Genomic DNA, 27,050 nt, shown 5'->3' on the forward strand with positions numbered 1-27,050 from the left:
TGTTGATAAGCAGATGTTTCTCATTTTAATATAGCTAAAATTATCAATCTGCTTCATTATGATTTGTGGTTTTTGGGTCTTAAATGCTTCTCTTCTTCATCATTAAGATGGTCTATTCCATTTCCTTCTATTTTTTTTTAAAGATTTATTTATTTGGCAGAGAGATCACAAGTAGGCAGAGACGCAGGCAGACAGAGAGAGGGCAAAGCAGGCTCCCTCCTGAGCAGAGAGCCTGATGTGGGGCTCGATACCAGGACCCGGGTCATGACCTGAGCCGAAGGCAGAGGCTTAACCCACTGAGCCACCCAGGCACCCCATCCATTTTCTCCTAAAAGCTTTATTTTCCCTTTTTCTATTTAGAACTTTAATCTGTTTGCAGTTATTTTGTGCGTGTGGTGCTATGTATGGGTAGTTTTATTTATTTATTTTTTTTTCTTTCTAATTTTTTTTTTTATTTTTTCAGCATAACAGTATTCATTATTTTTGCTGGGTAGTTTTATTTTTAAAAGTAATATGGATATCTGTTCTCCCAGCATTATTAAATGAGAAGGTCACCCTGTCCCCACTGCTCTGCAGTGTCCCCTGTGTCATCAATGTCTCTTCCTGGGCTCTGTTGGACTATTATCTGTCTCTGTGCCATACCATCCAAATATTTTCTATTATTTAATAATTTTTAAGTGGGGAGCCTTTCCCTACTAACATAATCTTTTTTTTTCCTTTAAGATTTTATTTATTTATTTAAGAGAGAGCAGCATGTACATGAGAGAGAGCATGAGCACTCGGGACAGGAAGAGCGAGCAAGAAGCCTGATGCAGGACTTGATCCCAGGACCCTGGAATCATGACCTGAGCCAAAGGCAGACACCCAATCAACTGAGCCACCAGGCACCCCAACATAATCTTTTTCAAAGTTTGCTATTTTTGTTCCTTTCACTTGTGTATAGCTTTTACAGTCACCTCTTCAGGTGCGCCTGTTGGGATGTTAAGAATATATCTGTAAATAAATTTGAGGAGAATTAGTTGATATTTGAAGATGGAAGGTCTACTCAGTGAGAAGACTTATAATAGGAAAATGATACATTTGGTTGAAAAAACTGAATTAAGGAAACTGAAGTTTCTTTGAATTCTTGAAGACATTTAGCTAATGTGTTTATTGCTTAAGTTAACTCTCTCAGATGTAGGTCTCATTCTTTGCAGCTAACATTTCTGAGACCTATATGATGTCCTAGCTGGGTACAAGAAAAGTAAAGATGAATTAAGACACTGCCCTCCCTTCATTTTTTAGGAAAGAGAGAATTATTTTTTACCTCAGTTCTGTGTGTCTGCCTTTTATTGTTGTTTTTGTAACTTAATTTGCTTTGGTTTCTTTGTGTAGTCACTAAGACATTTCCGGCTGTGAACTGTTTTCTCCCTCTAGTGTTAGCTGTATCTCACTAGTTTTGACATATAGGGTTTCCAATGTTGCTGTTTTATTGATGGTCCCCAGTTCTCATTTTAAATTTGTCCTCACTCCAGGGTTGTTTATGAGATGGTTAAAACTTTTTCAGGTGGGTAGGATTTTATTGCCTTTCCCCTCCCTTTGTTAAAATAGCGAAGTTGCATTACCTTATCAAGAAAGTGGTTTGTCCGGGGCACCTGGGTGGCTCAGTTTTTAAGCATTTGCCTTCAGCTCAGGTCATGATCCCAGGGTCCTGGCATCGAGCCCCACATCGGGGTTCCTCCTCAGTGGAGAGCCTGCTTCACCTTCTCCCTCTCCTGGTCCCCCTACTTGTGCTTGTGCATGTGCTCTCTCACTCTCTCTCACTGTTGCTCTATGGCAAATAAATAAATAAAATCTTTAAAAAAAAATTCCCCAAAACGTTGTTTGTCCTATTTCTCTTTGGATGAAAAAAATTGTGGTAAAATACACATAACATAAAACTTAACCACTTTAACCACTAAGCATATGTGATATTGAGTACATTTACATTGCTGTGCTATTTCTTTTGTTTTAAATATAGTGAGATGTCCTTATTGCCTCACTGAACTGAGTTTTTTTTCTGCATCAAAACTTAATAATGTGTCTTGTTGAATATGGGCCATTGGTTATGGGCCTGGTAAAAACCAGGGTTTTACCCCTTTTCTTTCTTTTCCCTAATTTCTGCATTGGGAAGAAAGCAGTATAGAAATTTTACTTCATTTTAATTTGATATGTAGACTTCTTAGAAGCCAATTTTAGTTTTAAATTATAAAATTTTTTTGTTCATTATGCATAGAAAATTGGCTTTGCCATGAGATATTTGTTAAGTGTTGTAAGAATAAAGCATTTTTAAATCAAATACATTGAGACACTGGGTTAAACAAGGTTGGACAGTTTTGGTCTTTTTTAGTACTTTTCAGAGCTTATAATTATGACTCTACTTGGGATAGTGTATACAAAATTTTCAAAGCAATTTGCCCACAGACCCACCTTACCCTATGTCATTGTGGGATGCACTTTGGGAGAAGAAGCTATGAACTGACACAGACTATTGGGAGTTTAAGATAGTTTTCAGTAGGTTTTCTCTAAAGTTATCTAAAATATTATGACCATGTTTTCCAAACAGCAAACCCACTTTCTGAACATGATTTCTGTAACTTTTAACAATGATGATAGAGATGTGAATTAGTTATTTATTTTTGTCCTTGTTACAGTTGTCGGTACTTAGGTGGAGAGAGGGGAAATATTTAGAGTAAGAGACATGTGGTGGACCACAAAAACAATAGGAAGGTCTGGTGTGACTGTTGAAAAAGGAGTATGGAAGGAAAGGCTTTCATGACACTGACTGACTTTAAGAATTGGAGCTAGTATTTCAGAGACCTTGAGCTGGGAGACAGAGGATGTGAATTTCAATCCCTCATGTGCTACTCTTTAGTTGTTTTATCTTGGTCAAGGTCTGGGTGCCCCACCTGCTGGTATTTCTTACATAGGAGGGCACTTGTTCTTGATGATCTTCCATGAGCTTCTGAGGTGGGCCCCTTCTGAGTCTGACAAATTTCCCTTCTATTTCTTTGACCTTTATGTTTGCATACAGTAGCAAGGAGTAGTTCCCTCTTTGGGATCATTGCTGTAATGATCTCAGGAGTATTTGGCAATGAACTTACATGATGTATGTTTTATATATGCGTGGAATAAACAGGATGAGAAAGGTGACATTTCTTTGAGGTGTTTGTTTTAATCCGGGTAGGTAGCAGCCCATTTTACAACCCAAAAGAAGCTGGAAATAGGTCCTAGACAATTTTCACATATTTGGAAGAAAAGATTAATTCGTGTTTTTCTATTTGATCAACCACATGTTTTTTGATAGGCTGTGTAATAGTCTGCAATAATTATAGGTGCTAAACTGACATGGCCTAGGTTGTAGTTAAAAATATGAGGTTAACAACAGTACATTAAAAAGATTATTCACCACGACCAAGTGGGATTTATTCCAGGGCTGCAAGGTTGGTTCAACATCCGCAAATCAATCAATGTGATACAACACATTAATAAAAGAAAGAACAAGAACCATATGATACTCTCCATAGATGCTGAAAAAGCATTTGACAAAGTACAGCATCCCTTCCTGATCAAAACTCTTCAAAGTATAGGGATAGACGGCACATACCTCAATATTATCAAAGCCATCTATGAAAAACCCACCGCAAATATCATTCTCAATGGAGAAAAACGGAAAGCTTTTCCGCTAAGGTCAGGAACACGGCAGGGATGTCCGTTATCACCACTGCTATTCAACATAGTACTAGAAGTCCTAGCCTCAGCAATCAGACAACAAAAGGAAATTAAAGGCATCCAAATCGGCAAAGAAGAAGTCAAACTATCACTCTTTGCAGATGATATGATACTATATGTGGAAAACCCAAAAGACTCCACTCCCAAACTGCTAGAACTTGTACAGGAATTCAGTAAAGTGTCAGGATATAAAATCAATGCACAGAAATCAGTTGCATTTCTCTACACCAACATCAAGACAGAAGAAAGAGAAATTAAGGAGTCCATCCCATTTACAATTGCACCCAAAACTATAAGATACCTAGGAATAAACCTAACCAAAGAGACTAAGAATCTATACACAGAAAACTATAAAGTACTCATGAAAGAAATTGAGGAAGACACAAAGAAATGGAAAAATGTTCCATGCTCCTGGATTGGAAGAATAAATATTGTGAAAATGTCTATGCTACCTAAAGCAATCTACACATTTAATGCAATTCCTATCAAAGTACCATCCATTTTTTTTCAAAGAAATGGAACGAATAATCCTAAAATTTATATGGAACCAGAAAAGACCTCGAATAGCCAAAGGAATATTGAAAAAGAAAGCCAAAGTTGGTGGCATCCCAATTCCGGACTTTAAGCTCTATTACAAAGCTGTCATCATCAAGACAGCATGGTACTGGCACAAAAACAGACACATAGATCAATGGAACAGAATAGAGAGCCCAGAAATAGACCCTCAACTCTATGGTCAACTCATCTTCGACAAAGCAGGAAAGAATGTCCAATGGAAAAAAGACAGCCTCTTCAATAAATGGTGTTGGGAAAATTGGACAGCCACATGCAGAAAAATGAAATTGGATCATTTCCTTACACCACACACGAAAATAGACTCAAAATGGATGAAGGATCTCAATGTGAGAAAGGAATCCATCAAAATCCTTGAGGAGAACACAGGCAGCAACCTCTTCGACCTCAGCCACAGCAACATCTTCCTAGGAACATCACCAAAGTCAAGGGAAGCAAGGGCAAAAATGAACTATCGGGATTTTATCAAGATCAAAAGCTTTTGCACAGCAAAGGAAACAGTTAACAAAACCAAAAGACAACTGACAGAATGGGAGAAGATATTTGCAAATGACATATCAGATAAAGGGCTAGTATCCAAAATCTAGAAAGAACTTAGCAAACTCAACACCCAAAGAACAAAGAATCCAATCAAGAAATGGGCAGAGGACATGAACAGACATTTCTGCAAAGAAGACATCCAGATGGCTAACAGACACATGAAAAAGTGCTCCATATCACTCGACATCAGGGAAATACAAATCAAAACCACAATGAGATATTACCTCACACCAGTCAGAATGGCTAAAATTAGCAAGTCAGGAAATGACAGATGCTGGCGAGGATGCGGAGAAAGGGGAACACTCCTACACTGTTGGTGGGAATGCAAGCTGGTGCAACCACTCTGGAAAACAGCATGGAGGTTCCTCAAAATGTTGAAAATAGAACTACCCTATGACCCAGCAATTGCACTGCTGGGTATTTACCCTAAAGATACAAACGTAGTGATCCGAAGGGGCACGTGCACCCGAATGTTTATAGCAGCAATGTCTACAATAGCCAAACTATGGAAAGAACCTAGATGTCCATCAACAGACGAATGGATAAAGAAGATGTGGTATATATACACAATGGAATACTATGCAGCCATCAAAAGAAATGAAATCTTGCCATTTGCGATGACGTGGATGGAACTAGAGGGTATCATGCTTAGCGAAATAAGTCAATCGGAGAAAGACAACTATCATATGATCTCCCTGATATGAGGGAGAGGAGATGCAACATGGGGGGTTGAGGGGGGGGTAGGAGAAGAGTAAATGAAACAAGATGGGATTGGGAGGGAGACAAACCATAAGTGACTCTTTTTTTTTTTAAAGATTTTATTTATTTATTTGACAGATCACAAGCAGGCAAAGAGGCAGGTGGAGAGAGAGGAAGGGAAGCAGGCTCTGTGCTGAGCAGAGAGCCTGATGCGGGGCTTTATCCCAGGACCCTGGGATCATGACCTGAGTGGACGGCAGAGGCTTTAACCCACTGAGCCACCCAGGTGCCCGAGAAAATTAATTCTTATAAACAAACAAACAAAAACCAGTAACAGTCTATAAGACACCTTCATGAACAGAACTGGAAGGAAACACACTTCCCATCAGTTTGTAGGGATATTCCATCCTCCTGGACTAACAGCAGATGATGCCAAGGGGTGGCTTCCTAAGGCCCACAGCTGGCTGAACAGAAAAAGCCCTAAAATGCCTACTTCAGTTTCGATCCCAGTATGCTCCTTACGTTTCTGAACTGTTGTGAATATGTATGTACATGGAGAGTTACCTATTTTAAGAATCTAAGGTTTTTGAAATTCACTATCAGCTTATTATCGGAGGTGTATCCATACACTCTTGCCTTTATTTATTTTTACTTTTAAAATTTTTAAATTTTTTTATTAACATACAATGTATTATCAGCCCCAGGGGTACGGGTCTGTGAATCGCCAGGTTTACACACTTCATAGCACATACCTTCCCTAATGTCCATAACGCTACCACTCTCTCCCTACCGCCTTCCCCCCAGCAACCCTCAGTTTGTTTTGTGAGATTAAGAGTCTCTAATAGTGTCTCCCTACCAATCCCATCTTGTTTCATTATTCTTTCCCTACCCCCTAAACTCCCCACGTTGCCTCTCAACTTCCTCATATCAAGGAGATCATATGATAATTGTCTTTCTCTGATTGACTTATTTCACTCAGGATAATACCCTCTAGTTCTATCCATGTCGTCACAAATGGCAAGATTTCATTTCTTTTGATGGCTGCATAGTATTCCGTTGTGTATATATACTACATCTTCTTTATCCATTCATCTGTTGATGGACATCTAGGTTCTTTCCATAGTTTGGCTATTGTGGACATTGCTGCTATAAACATTTGGGTGCACGTGCCCCTTCGGATCACTACGTTTGTATCTTTAGGGTAAATACCCAGTAGTGCGATTGCTGATTGTAGGGTAGCTCTATTTTCAACTTTTTTTTTTTTAAGATTTTATTTATTTATTTGACAGAGAGATCACAAGTAGATGGAGAGGCAGGCAGAGAGAGAGAGAGAGGGAAGCAGGCTCCCTGCTGAGCAGAGAGCCCAATGCGGGACTTGATCCCAGGACCCTGAGATCATGACCTGAGCCGAATGCAGCGGCTTAACCCACTGAGCCACCCAGGCGCCCTCTATTTTCAACTTTTTGAGAACCTCCATGCTGTTTTCCAGAGTGGCTGCACCAGGTTGCATTCCCATCAATAGTGTAGGAGGGTTCCCCTTTCTTCGCATCCTCACCAGCATCTGTCGTTTCCTGACTTGTTAATTTTAGCATTCTGACTGGTGTGAGGTGATCTCTCATTGTGGTTTTGATTTGTGTTTCCCTGATGCCGAGTGATGTGGAGCACTTTTTCATGTGTCTTTTGGCCATCTGGATGTCTTCTTTGCAGAAATGTCTGTTCATGCCTTCTGCCCATTTCTTGATTGGATTATTTGTTCTTTGGGGGTTGAGTTTGATAAGTTCTTTCTAGATTTTGGGTACTAGCCCTTTATCTGATATGTTGTTTGCAAATCTCTTCTCCTATTCTGTCAGTTTTCTTTTAGTTTTGTTGACTGTTTCCTTTGCTGTGCAAATGCTTTTGATCTTGATGAAGTCCCAATTGTTCATTTTTGCCCTTGCTTCCCTTGCCTTTGGCGGTGTTCCTAGAAAGAAGTTACTGGGATGAGGTCAAAGAGGTTGCTGCCTGACTGGTATATCTTTTTTTTTTTTTTTTAAAGATTTTATTTATTTATTTGACAGAGAGAGATCACAAGTAGGCAGAGAGGCAGGCAGAGAGAGAGAGAGAGAGAGGGAAGCAGGCTCCCTGCTGAGCAGAGAGCCCGATGCGGGACTCAATCCCAGGACCCTGAGATCATGACCTGAGCCGAAGGCAGCGGCTTAACCCACTGAGCCACCCAGGCGCCCCTGACTGGTATATCTTTACCATTCTCTTATTTTTAGCCTTTCTGGTAGAATAACTATTTTTTTTTGTTTGTTTGTTTGATGTGTCCCTTCACTGTATTAAAATTTTTTTTTTTTGCTTTATAGTTTTTCTTTAGTATTTAGTCCATTTATATTGTAGTTGTTGATAATAGTTGTCTTTATAGCTACTATCTTATTTAGTGCTTTTGTTTATTTTCTTTTGTTTTTATTTTTTATGTCTTTTTTTTTTAATAATTCCTTTTATTCTTTTAGTAGTTATACTCCTGATCTTGTTTTTCAAATCTGTTATTTCTGTGAATACAATTGTAGGGTGACAATATTTTTAACAATTAAAGATATTGTTTTAGTGTCTTTTGATTGCACTTGTTGCTATTAAGAAATTAGCTGTTAGAACAACTGTGGCTCTTTTGAAAGAGATACTCTAAATCAAGTGAGGATCTACTTATGCTTTTAGCTTTTGGACTTCCTCTCCTGCAATATCCTTTCCCTAAGAGACACCTTCAGCCCCCAATTCAGATCAATGAGGGGCCAGGGAGATGGGAGAGCTACTTTTTCTTCATCTCTATTATACTTAGTTATAATACACTGGAAGCTCTAGCTTTAATTGGGGCTGGGGTTTCATCTAACTTCTAGTTTGCATGGGCCCTCACCTTGCCTCTCATTCTTCTTGTTCATCTTGTCAGACAAATGCTCTCAGTGTAAACATCAGCTTGAGAGCTCTCGGTACCTCTCAGGGTTCTTGCCTATACAGTCACTGGCCTAAGAATTTGCCACTAGTTAGTTCATTGATTCTTTTAAGAGGGTTTATTTTCTTATTTTTTATTGAGCATTTTTAGTTGCTTTTAGAGGGAGAGAGTTGTCCAGATATCTAGCCCACTATATTTCAAGACATAGAAATCCTATTCTGTTGAATTGACTAGACTGAATGAGTTTCTGAAACAGTAAACCAAACAGAATAAACTACAGGTACCTGGAAATCTTTAGAAGAAAGCTCATGGTTTTACTAAATCAACAAATGTGACAATAATTAATGTCAGTATTTTAGATGTTAATTTGGTACTCTTTTTTGGAAAAGTAGGCATGTAGACTAACATTGGCAGCAATTTTTTTTTAAGTCTACCCACCATACATTAGAATTGCTAACATTATTAAAAAATAGTACAGCTCTTCATTAATAAGTCTAGTCATCATAGGCTTATTTTCATAGGATAATTTTTAATCATCATAGGTTTTATCCTCATAATATGATGAAATAGGTCTTTGATTTGAATGACAGATAATAGTGCAATCCAGTTATCCCTTCTGAAGAGTTAATTAAGCAGAAAATAGCACCAATCTTACTGCTTATATCGTGTCCCACAGGGGATTTCAGAGGGACTAGGATAGCTCATTTCAGGTAGTAGCAAGTTGAATTGGCCTGACAGCCTCACTGAGTTTATAGAGCACTGAGATGACACATGGCGCCTTTCCAACCTAAGTGCTAAAGTAGTGGTGGTTTTCCAGTCCTGGGAATGAGTCCTCTAGGAATTGACTGACAGTTGTGAAGGAAAGCACATGTTATGGTATTTGAGAAGATCCTTCCCCCTCTCAAATTGCACTTCCCCCCTACATGCAGGTCAAAGGTTCAGAATGAGAAGACACAGAACAAGGCATATGGGACAAAAATAACATACGTGTATGTACTGAGAGCTAGGGAGGGTGGAAGATGTAGCTTATTATTTTTGGACAAGTAGGCTCCCTTATATTGCACTCCCACATTAGGGAATTTTTACACTGCCCACGTGCAGCTTCACTATCCAAGTGGAATACCCATTTAGATAAGACTCAAGATGGGGAATGTGAGAAGACAGCTCTGTGTGGTTGGGGCTGGGCTCAAGGAGAAAGGGGCAGGAGTTGAACTGAGCAGTTAGGCATGCTCAGTTTATTCTTTCCATAATTGCCAACTAGGTGTAGCATTTTATTTTCTCTTGAGTAGAATTAATAAAGGAACAGAGGGAGGATGAACAGGTTATATAAATTTATTCTCGCCATATACAAGGAAACATCAGGAATGGGGAGGAAGCAATGAAGAAGTTCAGGTATCTTTACAGCTTTTTTTTCCTTAGCAGCCATACAATTTATACTCTATGATATTAACAATAGGAAGAAAAACTAAAATGTTAAAATATGCTACTTTTTATGACTTAGGTTAAGTGTCCATGTATGTTGTTTAATTTCCAAACTGCCTTGTGTTTTATTATTTTTATAAATGCCCAAGGATGTATAGCTGGTAGAATGTAAAATAATGGTGTGAACCTAGATCTAACTCTTTGTCTTCTATTTTTTTTTACATTTTCATGAAAAATACATAATTTTTTGATTGAAAAAGTAATGTGTACTCTTAACAATTCAAATAATGTAAATACGTCCTAAGTAAAATTAGTGGACCCCACTCCCCCCAGCTCACACATACTATACTGTTAACAGGTGTTGTATCTCTTTTTATGTCTTTCCTTTACTTATATACTTACATATGTATATTTTCTTGTTAAATAAACATGGGATTACATTGTGCATACAATTTTTAAGACTTTATTTATTTGACAGAGAGAGAGACATAACGAGAGAGGGAACATAAGCAGGGGGAACTGCAGAGGGAGAGGGAGAAGCAGGATCCCCGCTGAGCAGGGAGCCCAGTGTGAGGCTTGATCCCAGGACCCTGGGATCATGACCCGAGCTGAAGGCAGATGCTTAATGACTGAGCCACCCAGGTGCCCCGGCATACAATTTTTAATATAATTTTCAAATTTCAATTGACATATAATTTACATAAATTACTCAGATATTTAGTGTATATGTATTGCAAATATTTTCTCCCAGTCTATAACGCTATGAAGCATAATGGTGTTATTATGGGTAGAAATTTATTTTTTATGGGGGTTACTTTGCCAATTTTTTCTTTTATGCTTAGTGCCTTTTTTCCTAAGAAAGCTTTGCCTACCTCGAAATAGCCAATACATTCTTTATGATCTCGTCTAGAAGCTTTTTTGTTTTAGCTTTTGCATTTAAGTCTGTGACTCATCTCAGATTAATTTGTAGTATAGAGTTTCATGGGATGTTTTATGGTTCAGAACATAGTCCAACATGGTAATGTTTTGTGTGATCTTGAAAAGGACATTGTGTTTTACTTCTGTTGAATAGAGTGTTATATCTGTGTCAAAATTGGTTGATTGTGTTATCTTTCTATATCCTTACTGAGTTTCTGGCTGCTTATTCTGTCAGTTATTGAGAAAGAGTATGGAATTTCTCAGCTAAAGTTGTGGGTTTGTCTATGTACTCTCTCAATTTTATGAAGTTTTGCTTCAGGTATTTTGAAGTTCTGTTGTTAAGAGGCATACATAGTTAGGATTGTTATATCTTCTTGTTGAATGAGTCTTTGTGAAATGACCTTTATCTATCCCTGGAGATACTTTTTGCTCTGAAATCTGCTTTCCTGAAGTAGTATAGCCCTTCTGGCTTTCTTTTGATCACATTCTCATGATATATATATTTTCCATTCTTTTATTTTTAACTTGTGAATTTATTTATAAGGGGGTTTCTTGCAAATAGCCTATATGTGAGTCTTGTTTTTTAAAAAAATCTTATTTGAGAATCTCTACCTTTTAATTAGTATGTTTAGACTTTTATATTTAGTGTGATTGTTGAAATAGTTAGGTTTAAATCTGCCATTTATGTTCAGTTTGTCCACCCATCATTTTGTTTCCTTCTTTCTTTTCCTGCCTTCTTTTGAAATTGACTTTTAAATGATTCCATTTTATCTCCTTTATAGGGTTATTACTCATTTTTTAAAAAGATTTTATTTATTTATTTGACAGAGAGAGATCACAAGTAGGCAGAGAGAGAGAGAGAGGAAGAAGTAGGGAAGCAGGCTCCCTGCAGAGCAGAGAACCAGATGCGGGGCTCGATCCCAGGACCATGGGATCATGACCTGAGCTGAAGGCAGAGGCTTTAACCCACTGAGCCACCCAGGCGCCCCTACTCATTTTTTTTTTTTTTTACAGTATACATCTCTAACATGTTACTGTTGACTTTCAAGTAATGATACATGGATTCATACAGATAAGAACTTTGTATAAAAAGCTTACACCAGAACTTTATATAATGTTATACAATTTATATATCCTATATAAGAAATCTATACAAGGCCATTACACCAGAATATATCTAATACTCCATTTCTAGCCTATTATTGTACATTTTACTTCTACATTTTTTTTTGTTGTTCTATATATATATTTAAAGATTTTATTTATTTATTTGACAGAGATCACAAGTAGGCAGAGAGGCGGGCAGGCAGAGTGAGGAAGAGAAGCAGGCTCCCTGCTGAGCAGAGAGCCTGATGTGGGGATGTGGGGATCAGGACTCTGGGATCATGACCTGAGTTGAAGGCAGAGGCTTTAACCCACTGAGCCACCCAGGCACCCCTGTTCCATATTTTTTAAAAAGATTTTACTTATTAGAGTGCACACATGAGTGGGGTGGGGGAGGGGCAGAGGAGGAGGCAGAGGGAGAAGCAGGATGCAGGGCCTGATCCTGGGATCCTGGGATTATGAGCTTAGCTGAAGGCAGATGCTTAACAACTGAGCCACCCAGGCGACCCTGTTGTTGTACCTGTTGAGGTACGATTGATGCAATTTTAAGATACTTAAAGTATACATAGTGATAATTTGATCTATATATAAATGGTGAAAGGATTCCCCCACTGAGTTAATTAAAACCTCAATCACCTCACATATTTACCTCTCTTCTTTTTTGGATGAGAGCATTTGTATTCTACTCTTTAAGTAAATTCCAAGTGTACAGTACAGGGTTGTCGACTATAGTCACAATGTTTTACATTAGATCCTCAGACCTCATTTATTTTATAGCTGAAAGTTTGTACCCATCACAAACCTTCCCTATCCACCCCCACCTTTATCTTTGTTTTCGAAAGGTATTGTTGTTGGATATACATTTGTAGGTTGACAGTTACCAGTCTTTTTTTGTTTGTTTTTTTTTTTTTCCTTTATGTTTTAAAGATACTGCTCCCCTATCTTCTGGCTTGCATTGTTTCTGATGAGAAGTTTCCAGTTACCCTTATCTTTGTTACCCTATACATAATGTGTCTTTTTATCTTTAGTACTGTTTTTAGCAGTTTCAGTATGATGTGCCTTGGTGTAATTTTTTTTTCTTGATTCCTTCCCACTTGAGGTTCATTGAATTTCATAAGTTGAGAATAACTAGTTTTTATGAATTTAAAAATTTTCAGCCTGTATTTCAATCTTCCACTGCTCTCTTGACATCTTTGGGATTTTATTGTGCATACATTAGGTTGTTTGAAGTTGCCCTATAGTTCACTGATGCATTGATGCTCTGTTCCCTTTCCCTGCCCCCAGCCTTCTTTCTGTGTTTATTTTAGATAGTTTTTATTGGTAATTGCTATGTCTCAAAGTTCAGTAATCATTAAGTTTCTAGAATCTAATCTGTTAATCCAACTCAGTATATTTTTCATATAAGACTCTGTAATGTCTGGCCTTTTGATTTGAGCCATTTTTATATCTTCTATTTCACATTTTATCATGCTTATGCTTTCTTCTTTCTTCTTAGTGTATAAACAATATTTATAATAGCCTTTTTACTATATATTTTTTCTAAATCCATTGTATGTTTAATTTCTAACTAAATTTTCTTCTTAGGAGTCATTTTTTTTAGGTTTCTTTGCATGTGTGGCAATATTAATGGATGCCAGACATTGTACTTTTTATATTGTTAGGTGCTGGAGTTTTTGTATTCTTGTTTTGAAAATTTTTCTATTTTGCGGACACCTGGCTCGCTCAGTTGTAGGAACATATGACTCCTGATCTGAGGGTTGTCAGTTCAAGCCCACGTGGGGTGTGGAATCAACTTCAAGATTTTTTTAAATTGTAATTTTCTTTTATGCCTTTAAATACTTTGGTGGTTTTTCTTGGATCATTTAAGTTATGTAGAAACAGTTTGATCCTTTTTAAAAAATTATTTTTATTAACATATAATTATTATTAGCCCCAGGGGTACAGGTCTGTGAATCATCAGGCTTACATTTTTCACAGCACTCACCATAGCACATACCCTCCCCAATGTCCATAACCCAACCACCCTCCCCCTACCCCCCGATCCCCCAGCAACCCTCAGTTTTGTGAGATGAAGAGTCTCCTATAGTGTCTCCCTCCCGATCCCATCTTGTTTCATTTTTTCCTTCCCTGTCCCCCAAGCATCCCCACCCTGCCTCTCAAAGTCCTCATATCAGAGAGATCATATGGTAATTGTCTTTTTCTGGTTGACTTATTTCGCTCAGCATAATACCCTCTAGTTCCATCCACGTCATTGCAAACGGCAAGATTTCATTTCTTTTGATGGCTGCATAGTATTCTGTTGTGTATATATACCACATCTTCTTTATCCATTCATCTGTTGATGGACATCTAGGTTCTTTCCATAGTTTGGCTATTGTGGACATTGCTGCTATAAATATTTGGGTGCACGTGCCCCTTTGGATCACTACATTTGTACCTTTAAGGTAAATACCCAGTAGTGTGACTGCTGGGTGGTAAGGTAGCTGTATTTTCAACTTTTTGAGAACCTCCATGCTGTTTTCCAGAGTGGCTGCACCAGGTTGCATTCCCACCAACAGTGTAGAAGGGTTCCCTTTTCTTCGCATCCTCGCCAGCATCTGTCGTTTCCTGACTTGTTAATTTTAGCATTCTGACTGGTGTGAGGTGATCTCTCATTGTGGTTTTGATTTGTGTTTCCCTGATGCCGAGTGATGTGGAGCACTTTTTCATGTGTCTTTTGGCCATCTGGATGTCTTCTTTGCAGAAATGTCTGTTCATGCCTTCTGCCCATTTCTTGATTGGATTATTTGTTCTTTGGGGGTTGAGTTTGCTAAGTTCTTTCTAGATTTTGGGTACTAGCCCTTTATCTGATATGTTGTTTGCAAATCTCTTCTCCTATTCTGTCAGTTTTCTTTTAGTTTTGTTGACTGTTTCCTTTGCTGTGCAAATGCTTTTGATCTTGATGAAGTCCCAATAGTTCATTTTTGTCCTTGCTTCCCTTGCCTTTGGCGGATGTTTCTAGGAAGAAGTTGCTGTGGCTGAGGTCAAAGAGATTGCTGCCTGTGCTCTCGTCAAGGATTTTGATGTATTCCTGTCTCACATTGAGGTCGTTCATCCATTTTGAGTCTATTTTTGTGTGTAGTGTAAGGAAATGGTCCAGTTTCATTTTTCTGCATGTCACTGTTGCAATTTTCCCACACCATTTGTTGAAGAGACTGTCTTTTTTTTCCACTAGACATTCTTTCCTGCTTTGTCAAAGATTAGTTGACCATAGAATTGAGAGTACATTTCCAGGGTCTCTATTCTGTTCCATTGATCTATGTGTCTGTTTTTGTGCCAGTACCATACTGTCTTGATGATGACAGCTTTGTCATAGAGCTTGAAGTCTGGAATTGTGATGCCACCAACTTTGGCTTTTTTTTTTGCAATATTCCTCTGGCTATTCAAGATCTTTCCTGGTTCCATATAAACTTTAGGATTATTTGTTCCATTTCTTTGATAAAAATTGATGGTATTTTGATAGGGATTGCATTAAACATGTAGATTGCTTTAGGTAGCATAGACATTTTCACAGTATTTGTTCTTCCAATCCATGAGCATGGAATGTTTTTCATTTCTTTGTGTCTTTCTCAATTTCTTTCATGAGTACTTTATAGTTTCCTGAGTACAGATTCTTTGCCTCTTTGGTTAGGTTTATTCCTAGGTATCTTATGGATTTGGGTGCCATTGTAAATGGGATCAACTCCTTAATTTTTGTTTCTTCTTACTATTGGTGTATAGAAATGCAACTGATTTCTGTGCATTGGTTGTATATCCTGACACTTACTGAATTCCTGTACAAGTTCTAGCAGATTTGGAATGGAGTCTTTTGGGTTTTCCACATAAAGTATCATATCATCTGCAAAGAGAGTTGGATGACTTCTTTGCTGATTCAGATGCCTTTAATTTCTTTTTGTTGTCTGATTGCTGAGGCTAGGACTTGTAGTTCTATGTTGAATAGCAGTGGTGATAGTGGACATCCCTGCCATGTTCCTGACCTTACGGGAAAAGCTCTCAGTTTTTCCCCATTGAGAATGATATTTGCTGTGGGTTTTTCATAGATGGCTTTTATGATATTGAAGTATGTACCTTCTATCTCTACGCTTTGAAGAGTTTTGAACAAGAAAGGATGCTGTACTTTGTCAAATGCTTTTTCAGCATCTAATGAGCGTATCATATGGTTATTACTCTTCCTTTTACTAATGTATCACATTGATTGATTTGCAGATGTTGAACCAACCTTGCAGCCCTGGAATAAATCCCACTTGGTTATGGTGAATAATCCTTTTAATGTACTCTTGGATCCTATTGGCTAGTAGTTTAGTGAGAATTTTTGCATCTGTGTTCATTAAATATATTGATCTGTAATTCTCCTTTTTGATGGGGTGTTTGTCTGGTTTTGAGATCAAGGTAATGCTGGCCTCATAAAATGAGTTTGGAAGTTTTCCTTCCATTTCTATTTTTTGGAACAGTTTCAGGAGAGTAAGTATTAATTCTTCTTTAAATGTTTGGTAGAATTATCCTGAGAAGCTTTCTGGCCCTGGGCTTTTGTTTGTTGGGAGATTTTTGATGACTGCTTCAGTATCCTCCCTGGTTATGGGTCTGTTCAGATTTTCTATTCCTTCCTGGTTCAGTTTTGGTAGTTTATATGTCTCTAGGAATGCACTGATTTCTTCCAGATTATCAAATTTGCTGGCATATAGTTGCTTATAATATGTTCTTTTAATTGTTTGTATTTCTTTGGTGTTGGCTGTGATCTTTCCTCTTTCATTCATGATTTTATTAATTTGGGTCCTTTCTCTTTTCTTTTTGATAAGTCTGGCCAGGGGTTTATCAATCTTATTAATTCTTTCAAAGAACCAGCTCCTAGTTTCGTTGATTTGTTCTACTGTTCTTTTGGCTTCTATTTCATTGATTTCTGCTCTGATCTTTATGATTTCTCTTCTCCTGCAGGATTTAGGCTTCCTTTACTGTTCTTTCTCCAGCTCCTTTAGGTGAAGGGTTAGGTTGTATACTGAGACCTTTCTTGTTTCTTGATAAAGGCTTGTATTGCTATATACTTTCCTCTTAGGACAACCTTTGCTGTGTCTTAGAGATTTTGAACAGGTGTTTTCATATTCATTTGTTTCCAAAAATTTTTTCAATTCTTCTTTAATTTCCTGTTTGACCCATTTTTTTCTTCAGTAGGATGCTCTTTAGCCTCTATGTATTTGAGTTCTTAACAGCTTTCCCCTTGTGATTGAGTTCTAGCTTCAGAGCATTGTGATCTGAAAATATGCAAGGAATGATCCCAGTCTTTTGGTACCAGTTGAGACCTTATTCGTGACCCAGGATGTGATCTATTCTGGAGAATATTCCATGTGCACTAGAGAAGAATATGTGGATGTTTGGGATGGAATGTTCTGAATATATCTGTGATGTCCATCTGGTCCAGTGTGTAATTTAAAGCCTTTATTTCCTTGTTGATCTCTTGTTTGGATGATATGTCCATTTCAGTGAGGGGGGTGTTAAGGTCCCCTACTATTATTGTATTACTGTGGATGTGTTTCTTTGATCATGTTATTAATTGGTTTATATACTTGGCTGCTCCCATGTTAGGGGCATAGATATTTAAAATCGTTAGATCGTCTTGTTGGACAGATGCTTTAGATATGAAATAGTGTCCTTCCTCATCTCTTATTATAGCCTTTGGCTTAAAATCTAATTTATCTGACATAAGGATTGCCACCCCAGCTTTCTTTTGATGTCCATTAGAATGGTAAATTATTTTCCACCCCCTCACTTTAAATCTGGAGGTGTCTTTGGCTCTGAAATGAGTTTCTTGTAGACAGCATATTGATTGATCTTGGTTTTTAATCCATTATGATACCCTGTGTCTTTTGATTGGGACATTTAGGGTAGGGTATTTACATTCAGGGTAACTAATGAAAGATATGAATTTAATGCCAGTATATTTCCTGTAAGGTGACTGTTACTGTATATTGTCTCTGTTCCTTTCTGTTCTACTACTTTAGGCTCCCTCTTTGCTTAGAGGACCACTTTCAATATTTCCTGGAGGGGTGGTTTGGTGTTTGCAAATTCTTTTAATTTTTGTTTGTCCTGGAAGCTATTTATCTCTCCTTCTATTTTCAATGACAGCCTATCTGGATATAGTATCCTTGGCTTCGTATTTTTCTTGTTTAGTGCTTTGAATATATCATGCCAGTTCCTTCTGGCCTGCAAGGTCTCTGTGGATAAGTCCGCTGCCAATCTAATATTTTTAGCATTGTATGTTACAGACTTCTTGTCCCGGGCTGCTTTTAGGATTTTTTCTTTGTCACTAAGACTTATAAGTTTTACTGTTAGATCACAGAGTGTGGACCCATTTTTACTGATTTTGAGGTGTGTTTTCTGTGCCTCCTGGATTTTGATGCTTGTTCCCTTTGCCATATTAGGGAAATTCTCTACATTAATTTTCTCCAATATACCTTCTGCCCCCCTCTCTCTTTCTTCTCCTTCTGGGATCCCAATTATTCTAATACTTTTTCATCTTATGGTATCACTTATCTCTTGAATTCTTCCCTCATGGTCCAGTATTTGTCTCTCTTTTGCTCAGTTTCTTTATTCTCCATCATTTGATCTTTTATATCACTAATTCTCTCTTCTGCCTCATTTATCCTAGCAGTAAGTGCCTCCATTTTTTATTGCACCTCATTAGTAACTTCTTTGATTTTCAATTTGGTTAGATTTTAGTTTTTTATTTCTCCAGAAGGGATTTTATTTCTCTAGACAGGGTTTCTATAATATCCTCCATGCCTTTTTTGAGCCCCGCTAGCACCTTGAGAATTGTCATTCTGAACTCTAGATCTGACATATTACCAATGTCTGTATTGATTAGGTCCCTAGCTGTTGGTACTGCCTCTTGGGTTTTTTTTTTTTGTGGTGAGTTTTTCTGCCTTGTCATTTTATCCAGATATGAATATAAAATAGTAAAAGTGTGGCAAAGACCCCAGAAAAATATATGCTAACCAAATCAGAAGACACCTGAAACGGGGAGAAGAATGGGGGGAAAATAAATAAATATAATATAATATAATATAATATATAATATAATATAATATAATATAATATATATGTATTAGGCTGATGAATAAGACAGAGCCATCCACTTGATTTTGGGTGTATTCTGGTCTCTTAGAAGAAACTACCTCCTAAAATTTTAAAGAAAGAAAAATGTATATATATACACAAAATAAGAGTAAACACAACGAAGGGGTGGAATATGACTGTAAAGATGAAAATTAAGATTCTAAAAAATGGGGGCACCTGGGTGGCTCAGTGGGTTAAGCCGCTGCCTTCGGCTCAGGTCATGATCTCAGGGTCCTGGGATCGAGCCCCGCATCGGGCTCTCTGCTCAGCAGGGAGCCTGCTTCCTCCTCTCTCTCTGCCTGCCTCTCTGCCTGCTTGTGCTCTCTCTCTCTGTCAAATAAATAAATAAATAAATCTTTAAAAAAAAAAAATTCTAAAAAATGAATTGATAAGGGAAATTGGTTGGAAAAAGAAAAAAAGGAGAAAATGTGATTAGACTGGAGAGTAGAACAAAATCATGTGCTAAATTTAGGATATATTTTGATTTATTAGAAGAAATTGTATCCCAACATTTAAAACAAAAAATCCTGTATGTGTACCGAAAATAAGATTAAGTACAATGAAAGGATAAAATATGATTTTAGTATAAAATATGACTTTAACAATGAAATTTTAAAAAGATTAAAAGAAAAATATATTCTTAAGATAAAATAGTTAAAAAACGTTATAAGAGGAAAGAGGAAAAGTTTAAAAAATAGAATAAAAAAATGAAATTAAAAAGAATTCACTTTACAGGACTAAAGGATCATGGGAAAAATGCCATGATTTCTATGCAGTGCTTTCCCCTAGCTCTGGAGTTCATAGTTCTTGTTGATCTGAACTTGGTCTTGGCTGGATGTTCTTACTGATCTTCTGGGTGAGGGGCCTGTTGCAGTAGTTCTCAGATGTCTTTGCCAGAGTTGGAATTGCACTGCCCTTACCAGGGGCCACGCTATGCAATCTGTTCAGGTTTGCTCTCCAGAGCTTTTGTTCCCTGAATGCTTTCTGTAGAGCTCTGGAGGATGGGAGTGAAAATGGCAGGCTCCCAGTCTCTGGCCTGGTGGAGCTGAGAGCTCAGGGTTCCACTCCTCAGTGCGCCCTTAGAGAAAAGCAGACAATCTCTCCCGTCTCCCTAGTCTCCAGATGCAGTCTGTACTCACCTGGCCTGTGATTGAGCATTTTTATCTCTGGTGCACAGCCCTGTTTGGAGTTGCCAAACCTAGCAGATTCCTGCCACACGCTCCTGTGCACTCCTCCTAGAGGAGAAAGGAGGGGGTTTCCTTGGATCTGCCACTTGTGCGGTCCCTGCTTGAAGAGCAGTGGCCTGAGTGTACCTTGGATCATGGCTTAAGGTAACCCTGAGCTGAGACCCTATTCCTTGGCTCCAGTTCTGTGTCTGTAGTCAGCTTCCCTGCTCTGATACCTGACAGCTTCACCACCCTCAGACATCCTTGGGCTTTTGGTGTCCCTGCTGGTTCTGAGACCACACTGTCCCTATGAGGGCTCAACTCCTGCGTAGCCTCTGGAGCTTTGTTCCTCAGTGGAGTAGATTTCCTCAATGGAGCAATCTTCTCAGTGGATCAAAGTTCTGATTATGTGCTCTCCTGCTCCATGGCTTGCTGGGAGCTGCCCCTTCCCACTGCAGTCTCTCTTCCTATTGCTTCAGATTCACTTCTCTGCACATCCTACCTTCCAGGAAGTGGTCGATTTTCTGTTCCTAGAATTGCTGCTCTTCTCTTCGGTCTCCTGTTGAGTTTGTAGGTGTTCGGAATGGTTTGATAACTATCTTGCTGAGCTTCTGGGACCTAATGCTGTTCCAGTTTGCTACTCCTCTGCCATCTTGCTTCCTCCAGTTTGATCCTTTTTGAGGCTAGCTTTTAAGCATTGTTAGGACAATCCAGAACAGCCTTTAGTTTAGTGTTAATTTGGTCACACTCCTGAGGCAATACATTTCTTGGGACATTGCCTTGTATTTTAGGTGGTGTTTGGCTGATTGGTATGCTAATTATTTCCAGCCAGGAGTGATTCCTAAAGATTCTTCTTCTTGGTGCTTTTGATTTTAAAAGTATATTCCATTTTTATGTTATACTCATATTACATATTTTTCAGATTATTTTAGTATTTTAATTTTTAAATTTATTATATTTTTCTTTTTCAAGTTTTTATATAAATTCCAGTTAGTTAACATACAGTGTAATATTAGTTCCAGGTATAGAATTTTAGTGATTCATCAGTTACATACAACACGTAGTACTCATCACAACAAGTACTTTCCATAATAATCATTGCCCAGGTAACCCACCCCCGCCCCCTTCCAGTAGTTTGTTCTCTGTAATTAAGAGGTTTGTTTTATGGCTTGCCTCTCTTTTTTTTCTTCCATGTTCTTCTGTTTTGTTTCTTAAATTCCACATATGAGTGCAACCATAGAGTATTTTTCTTTCTCTGACTTATTTTGCTTAGCATAATACACGTCACTGCAGATGGCAAGATTTTGTTCTTTTTGATGGCTAAGCAATATTCCAGTGTGTGTGTGTGTACCACACCTTTTTAATGCATTCATTAGTTGATAAACATTTGGGCTCTTTTCATAATTTGACAATTACAGATAATGCTGCTATAAACAAAGGGTGCATGTGTCCCTTCAAATCAGTATTTTTGATCCTTTGGGTGAATACCTAGTAGTGCAACTGCTGGATCGTAGGGCATTTCTATTTTTAACTTCTTGAGGATTCTCTGTACTGTTTTCCAGAGTCTGTCTTATTTTTATTAAAATATATTAAAATTATGTTATGCTAAGTTTTAGTGATTAAAAGATTAAGTTGATTTAGTGATTAAATTGTCATTTCATAATAGTCTGAAAGAATGATCACACCTTCTAAGTACCTAATATATGTAGAGGCAGATAATATATTCTTGATATCAGGCCTTTATTTGCACTGGTTATGAATAAACTGCATGTATGTATTTCTCCTGTTAAATAAACCCCTTTCATTCTTCTCTCTTTCACTAGGAAGAACGTGTTGTGAATCACATGGCTGCAAAGATTATTGAAAACGTCTGCACTACCTTTTCTGCTCAGGCCCAGGGCTTTATTACAGGGGAAATTGGACCTGTCTTATGGTACCTATTCAAACATTCCACTGTTGATTCTCTCAGGATCACAGCAATATCGGTAAGATGGAGCATCATTTGGGGATATATCTGGGTATATTTAAATACGAAGTCTGACAAACTGCCAGAAATAGAGTAAATTTCAAATAGAATAAATTTCAGTGGATAAGTAATACACAAATTTCAAACTAATATAGTTGGTGAGAACAAGAATTTTTCTTTTAAAACAAAATTTTCAAAATTGGGGTTGGAAAACCTTGGGACTGTGGGGACCTTGTGTGACCATATGTTATGGTTTCAGAAACAATTGGGAAGTGATAATGGAATACTGTGCTCATGGGTAGGGTACAGCATTTGGTTTGGTTTATGTTTAGTGTTCTCTGATCTTTCCTGCTAGCCTCCTCTTTCAGATTTTATACTAAGTACATTTATCGTGAACTAATTATGAGGTGAATTCATGTTAATGTTCTGGCATCTGTGGTTTTGCAGCTTTTGTATTTTGATTGGCTGTCTACTACTTTGCTTACATGGTTATGGTGACTTGGTGTAAAAGATAATTATGTATGGAGAGGTGTTAACATGGTTGTATCAATTTAACAGTCTGTTGAACAAATACAGCCCTTGCTCATACGATTTATTAAAATACTCTTCTTGATCACTGGTCTCATGTGGACTCTCAGCATTTTATGGCAGTCTTGCTGTCTCTTTCTCCCCTGCTCTTTCTTGCACTTCTCTCTTTCCTCCCTTATTCTCTTTCCTTAGACCTCCAACCCGTATTTTTCTCCTCCATCCTCAGTAAGTGACTTTCTCCAGTACTTCCCAGAGAAAAATGGAGACCTCCAGTGGTAATTATCCCAACGTACGTCTGCCATGTCTGTAGACTAATTAACATCCCACCGCCTGCCCCCGCCTGGTCCTGTCTTTCCCTCCTGTTGGAGTTGATGAACTATCCCTTCTCCTGGTAGAGAGAAATCTCTCCCTATTTCTTCCCATCTTCTTCCTGTTCCTTTCTTGGGAATTTCACTCAAATGGTTATTTTTGCTCTTTCCTGAATCTTTAACTCTCCTTCTCTACTAGATCATTCTAATCAGCATTCAGGTATTCTTTATCCCATTACAAAGAGGAAAAGCACACATACAGACATATCAAAGAGTCTCTGGGCTTCATGTCCCCCTTCACATCCATACTTCTTTAAAGAGTTATTGCCACAAACTGTCACTCCTTTCTGGCCGTTTCCTCTTTAACCCAGTGTAGTATCTGTCCCAAGATGCCACTGAAGCTGATCTTGCTGAGATCTTTACTGACTTTTGTGTTGCTCAATCCTGGTAATATTTATGGATATCTTCCAGTTCTTACCTTAAATTTACCTATGTAACAAATGCTAACCATTCTGTTCGTTGACTGTTATTAAGCAAAGGATATGTAGCATCTGCCTCTGTTTCTGTCTCTTACACACACACACACACGCTTCTGAAGCCACATGATTTCAAACTGATAGAAAAAACCCTAATTATGATATTAGTAATTATGGAGAGACCGTCAGAAAGAATTACAAAGTATACCAGTGAACTTTCTCAAGGCACCTTGGAATCCTATCTTAAAACATCCATTTTACACTACATCTTCTCTATATACAATGGAATATTACTCAGCCATCAGAAAGAATGAAATCTTGCCCTTTGCAATGATGTGGATGGAACTAGAGGGTATTATGTTGAGTGAGGTAAGTCCGAAAAAGACAAATAGCATATATTTCACTCATGTGTGGAATTTAAGAAAGAAAACAGAGGATCATAGGGGAAGGGAAGGAAAAAGAAGATGAAAACAAAGAGGGAGGCAAACCATCAGAGACTTAACTGTAGGGAATAAACTGTGGGTTGCCAAAGGGGAAGGGAGTGGGAAAATGGGGCAGTTGGGTGATGGACATTGGTGGGGGCATATGATGTGATGAGCTCTGGTTGTTGTATGCAACTGAGGAATCACTAAATACTACCTCTGTAACTGATAATACACTATGTTAATTAAATTGAATTTTAAAAAATTAAAAACATCCATTTTAATCCTAGGCCTTTAAAGAAAGTCTGTCTTGTTTTAATTGGGTTTATGTTATTATCATCTTTATACTCAAGCTTGGTTTCTTTTCTTGGCAAATTTTTTTCCAATTTTCACCAAAGTTAGGCCCTTCTTCACCTGACACATTAAGCTTCACCCTTTCATCTTGGGGTTCTTGTATTTTGCTCTTAGCTTTCATCTGAATCATTAATTTTCACTGAAATTTTGCCCATTATCCCAAAAAAGTCTCTCCTTTCTTTGCTCCAGGATCCTGTTCAGTATCATGTGTTTTGTACTGTTTTCCTATTTCTTTAGTCTCCTCCAATATGAAACAGTTCCTCAGTCTTCCTGTGTACTTCATGTCCTTTACTATTTTAAAGAATATAGGGCTTTTTATTTTATAGAGGGAGGCTTGACCTGGGTCTGTCTGGTGCTTCCTCATGAAACCTCCTTAGCACTATTGACAACTCCCGCCTGTAACCAGTCTGTGATGGGAGCCATGGGAGGATCATCTATTTTTATTATTCCTTCTCGAGCAGGGGTTGGCAAATGGTTTCTATAAAGGGCCAGATAGTAAACAACTTGGCTTGGTAGGCCACATGTAGTCTCTGTTGCACATCTGTTTTGTTTTGTTTTCTACAGCCCCTCTAAAAGTGTAAAAACCATTTTTTTTAAAGAAAGATTTTTATTTATTATTTGAAAGAGAGAGACAGAGTGAGAGCATGCACGAGTGGCAGGGTTGAGGGGAAAAGCAGATTCCCAGCTGAGCAGGGAGCCTGACACCCATGTGTCCTGAGATCATGATGTGAGCCGAAGGCAGAAGCTTAACTGACTGAGCCACCCCGGGTGCCCCTCATTTCTCTTTCTTTCTCTCTCTTTTTTTCTTCTCCCTCTCTCTCTCTCTTTCTTCCTTTCTCTCTCTCTTTCTTTCCTTCCTTCCTTCCTTAAACTTTTATTTATTTGAGAAAGAGAAAGCACAAGCCAGTGGCTGGGTGAGGGGAGGTGGTGTGTGGGGTAAAAGGCAGAGAAGAGGGAGAAACAAGCTGCCCTCTGAACAGGCAGCTTGACACAGGGCTTGGTCTCAGGACCCCAAGATCATGACCTGAGCTGAAGGCAGACGCTTAACTAACGGAGCCACCCAGATGCCCCCAAAACCATTCTTCTTGTATATCTCATGACCTGTGGAAAAACGGGCCTTTGGTAGTGGTTGGTATTCTACTGTAACAGAGCTATTTCTCTTCTTCCATGTGTATGTGTGTATTTATATCATTATTTTGATGAATAACTACTTTGTGCAATGGATCATAACGTGATACTCCTGCCACTATTATTATTTGTGGGGATGCTGTAGTCATCCTAGATTTGGCCAATGTGAGCCCTTTAAGCTGGCTTCTGTGTTCTGTGGACCCATTTCTTTTTTTTAAATTTATTTAAAAAATTTTTAAAAAATTTTCTTTGACGGAGACAGAGAGGGAACCCAAGCAGGGGTTGTGAGAGAGGGAGAAGCAGGCTTCCCATGGAGCAGGGAGCCCGATGCAGGTCTCAATCTCAGGACCCTGGGATCATGACCTAAGCCGAAGGCAGACCCTTAACGCCTGAGCCACCTACGGGCCTCTCGGTGGATCCATTTCCACCATTGTTTGAGCACTTCATTATTTTCTGACATCACCCGATGTTCTGGGTTATTTTTTACTTTCTCTCTCCCAGCTCTGGAATCAGTCATTTTTTGGGGGGAAACTGGTATTTAGAAGCCAAGATCTGGGTGCTGTTTGTGTTTATTCCTATGGGATGCCATTGTTTCTACGTCTTCTTAATATTCAGAGTTAGAAAAAATATATCATCCATACATATATATTTATAATTGATTTTATATATATCATTATACATATTCAAAACAAAACTCATGCTTTCATGTTGATACTTCCAATTTTCATCTAATACCTTAAGATTCTTTCTAGCCTTCCCCTTTCCGTGTTTGTAAATCCCTTCTCAGATGGAGACAAACACGGCTCCTGTTATTCTCAATATCTGTACTGATTTGTTCAGTGAATTTACTTCTATCAGACTCCATCTACTCAGACCACTTCCACTGTGTCATCCTCTGTCTTCCTTGCCATTGCCACCCAGCTTCCTTGACCACTTGTGCTCAGTTCCCTCTCCCCCTCACTGTCCCCTTTTCTCAAGTGCTGACATGTTGACCTTGGGAGGGGAAAGTGAGAGCAGATGGATTAAGGAAAACAAAGGGTCAAGTGTTCTTTTTCATACTTTCCCTTAACTCCTCTCACCTCACTGTTCACATTCAGTTACTTAACCTTCCTGGGAACCTTGTTCCCTCTCAGGGTGCTGTGTTGCTATTGCCATGGTCCAGGCCCCACCATCTCTCCTGTGGACCACTCAAGTGGCCTCCTCACTGGTCTTCCTATGGCCAGTATGCTCCACTAACATCATTCTCCACACAGAGAGCACTTCCTAAAATCATGTATCTTATAGCTTTTTACTATTTTTCTTTTTTTTTTTTTTTTTTTTTTTTTTTTTTTTTTTGGGATTCCAGCTTTTTTTATTTTTCCCCTTTTACACAAAACAAAGTAGAAGAAATAATACAAGATTAAAACTGCAAAAGTAGTTAATTGGTAGGTCACATATACACAAAAAAATCCAGAGAGCAAGATAGGCTTATCTACAGTGAGGAAACACATGTAAAAATTAAGGTAGTTTGTAGTTTTCATATGAAACATTAAAAAAAAAAATCAAACAAATCAAACATATGCTACAATGGGTGCTGTTTACAGTCAGATTGAAGGGGAGGAAACATTTATTTAGAGACAGATAC

The 27,050-nt window shown here is 38.2% G+C and overlaps 1 protein-coding gene across 2 annotated transcripts in view; it reads left to right on the forward strand.

Annotated features, from left to right (window-relative positions):
* The window catches only part of ULK4 (unc-51 like kinase 4), a 677,717-nt gene that overhangs the window by 104,395 nt on the left and 546,272 nt on the right, over window positions 1-27,050 (forward strand). For both annotated transcript variants that reach the window (XM_047739616.1, XM_047739608.1), the window contains exon 20: window positions 22,068-22,229. In XM_047739616.1, the coding sequence (XP_047595572.1) occupies window positions 22,068-22,229 (162 nt within the window). The remainder of the gene's footprint in view (window positions 1-22,067; window positions 22,230-27,050) is intronic.

The sequence above is a fragment of the Lutra lutra genome, chromosome 1 (genome assembly GCF_902655055.1).
Source record: "Lutra lutra chromosome 1, mLutLut1.2, whole genome shotgun sequence".
NCBI lineage: Eukaryota > Metazoa > Chordata > Mammalia > Carnivora > Mustelidae > Lutra > Lutra lutra.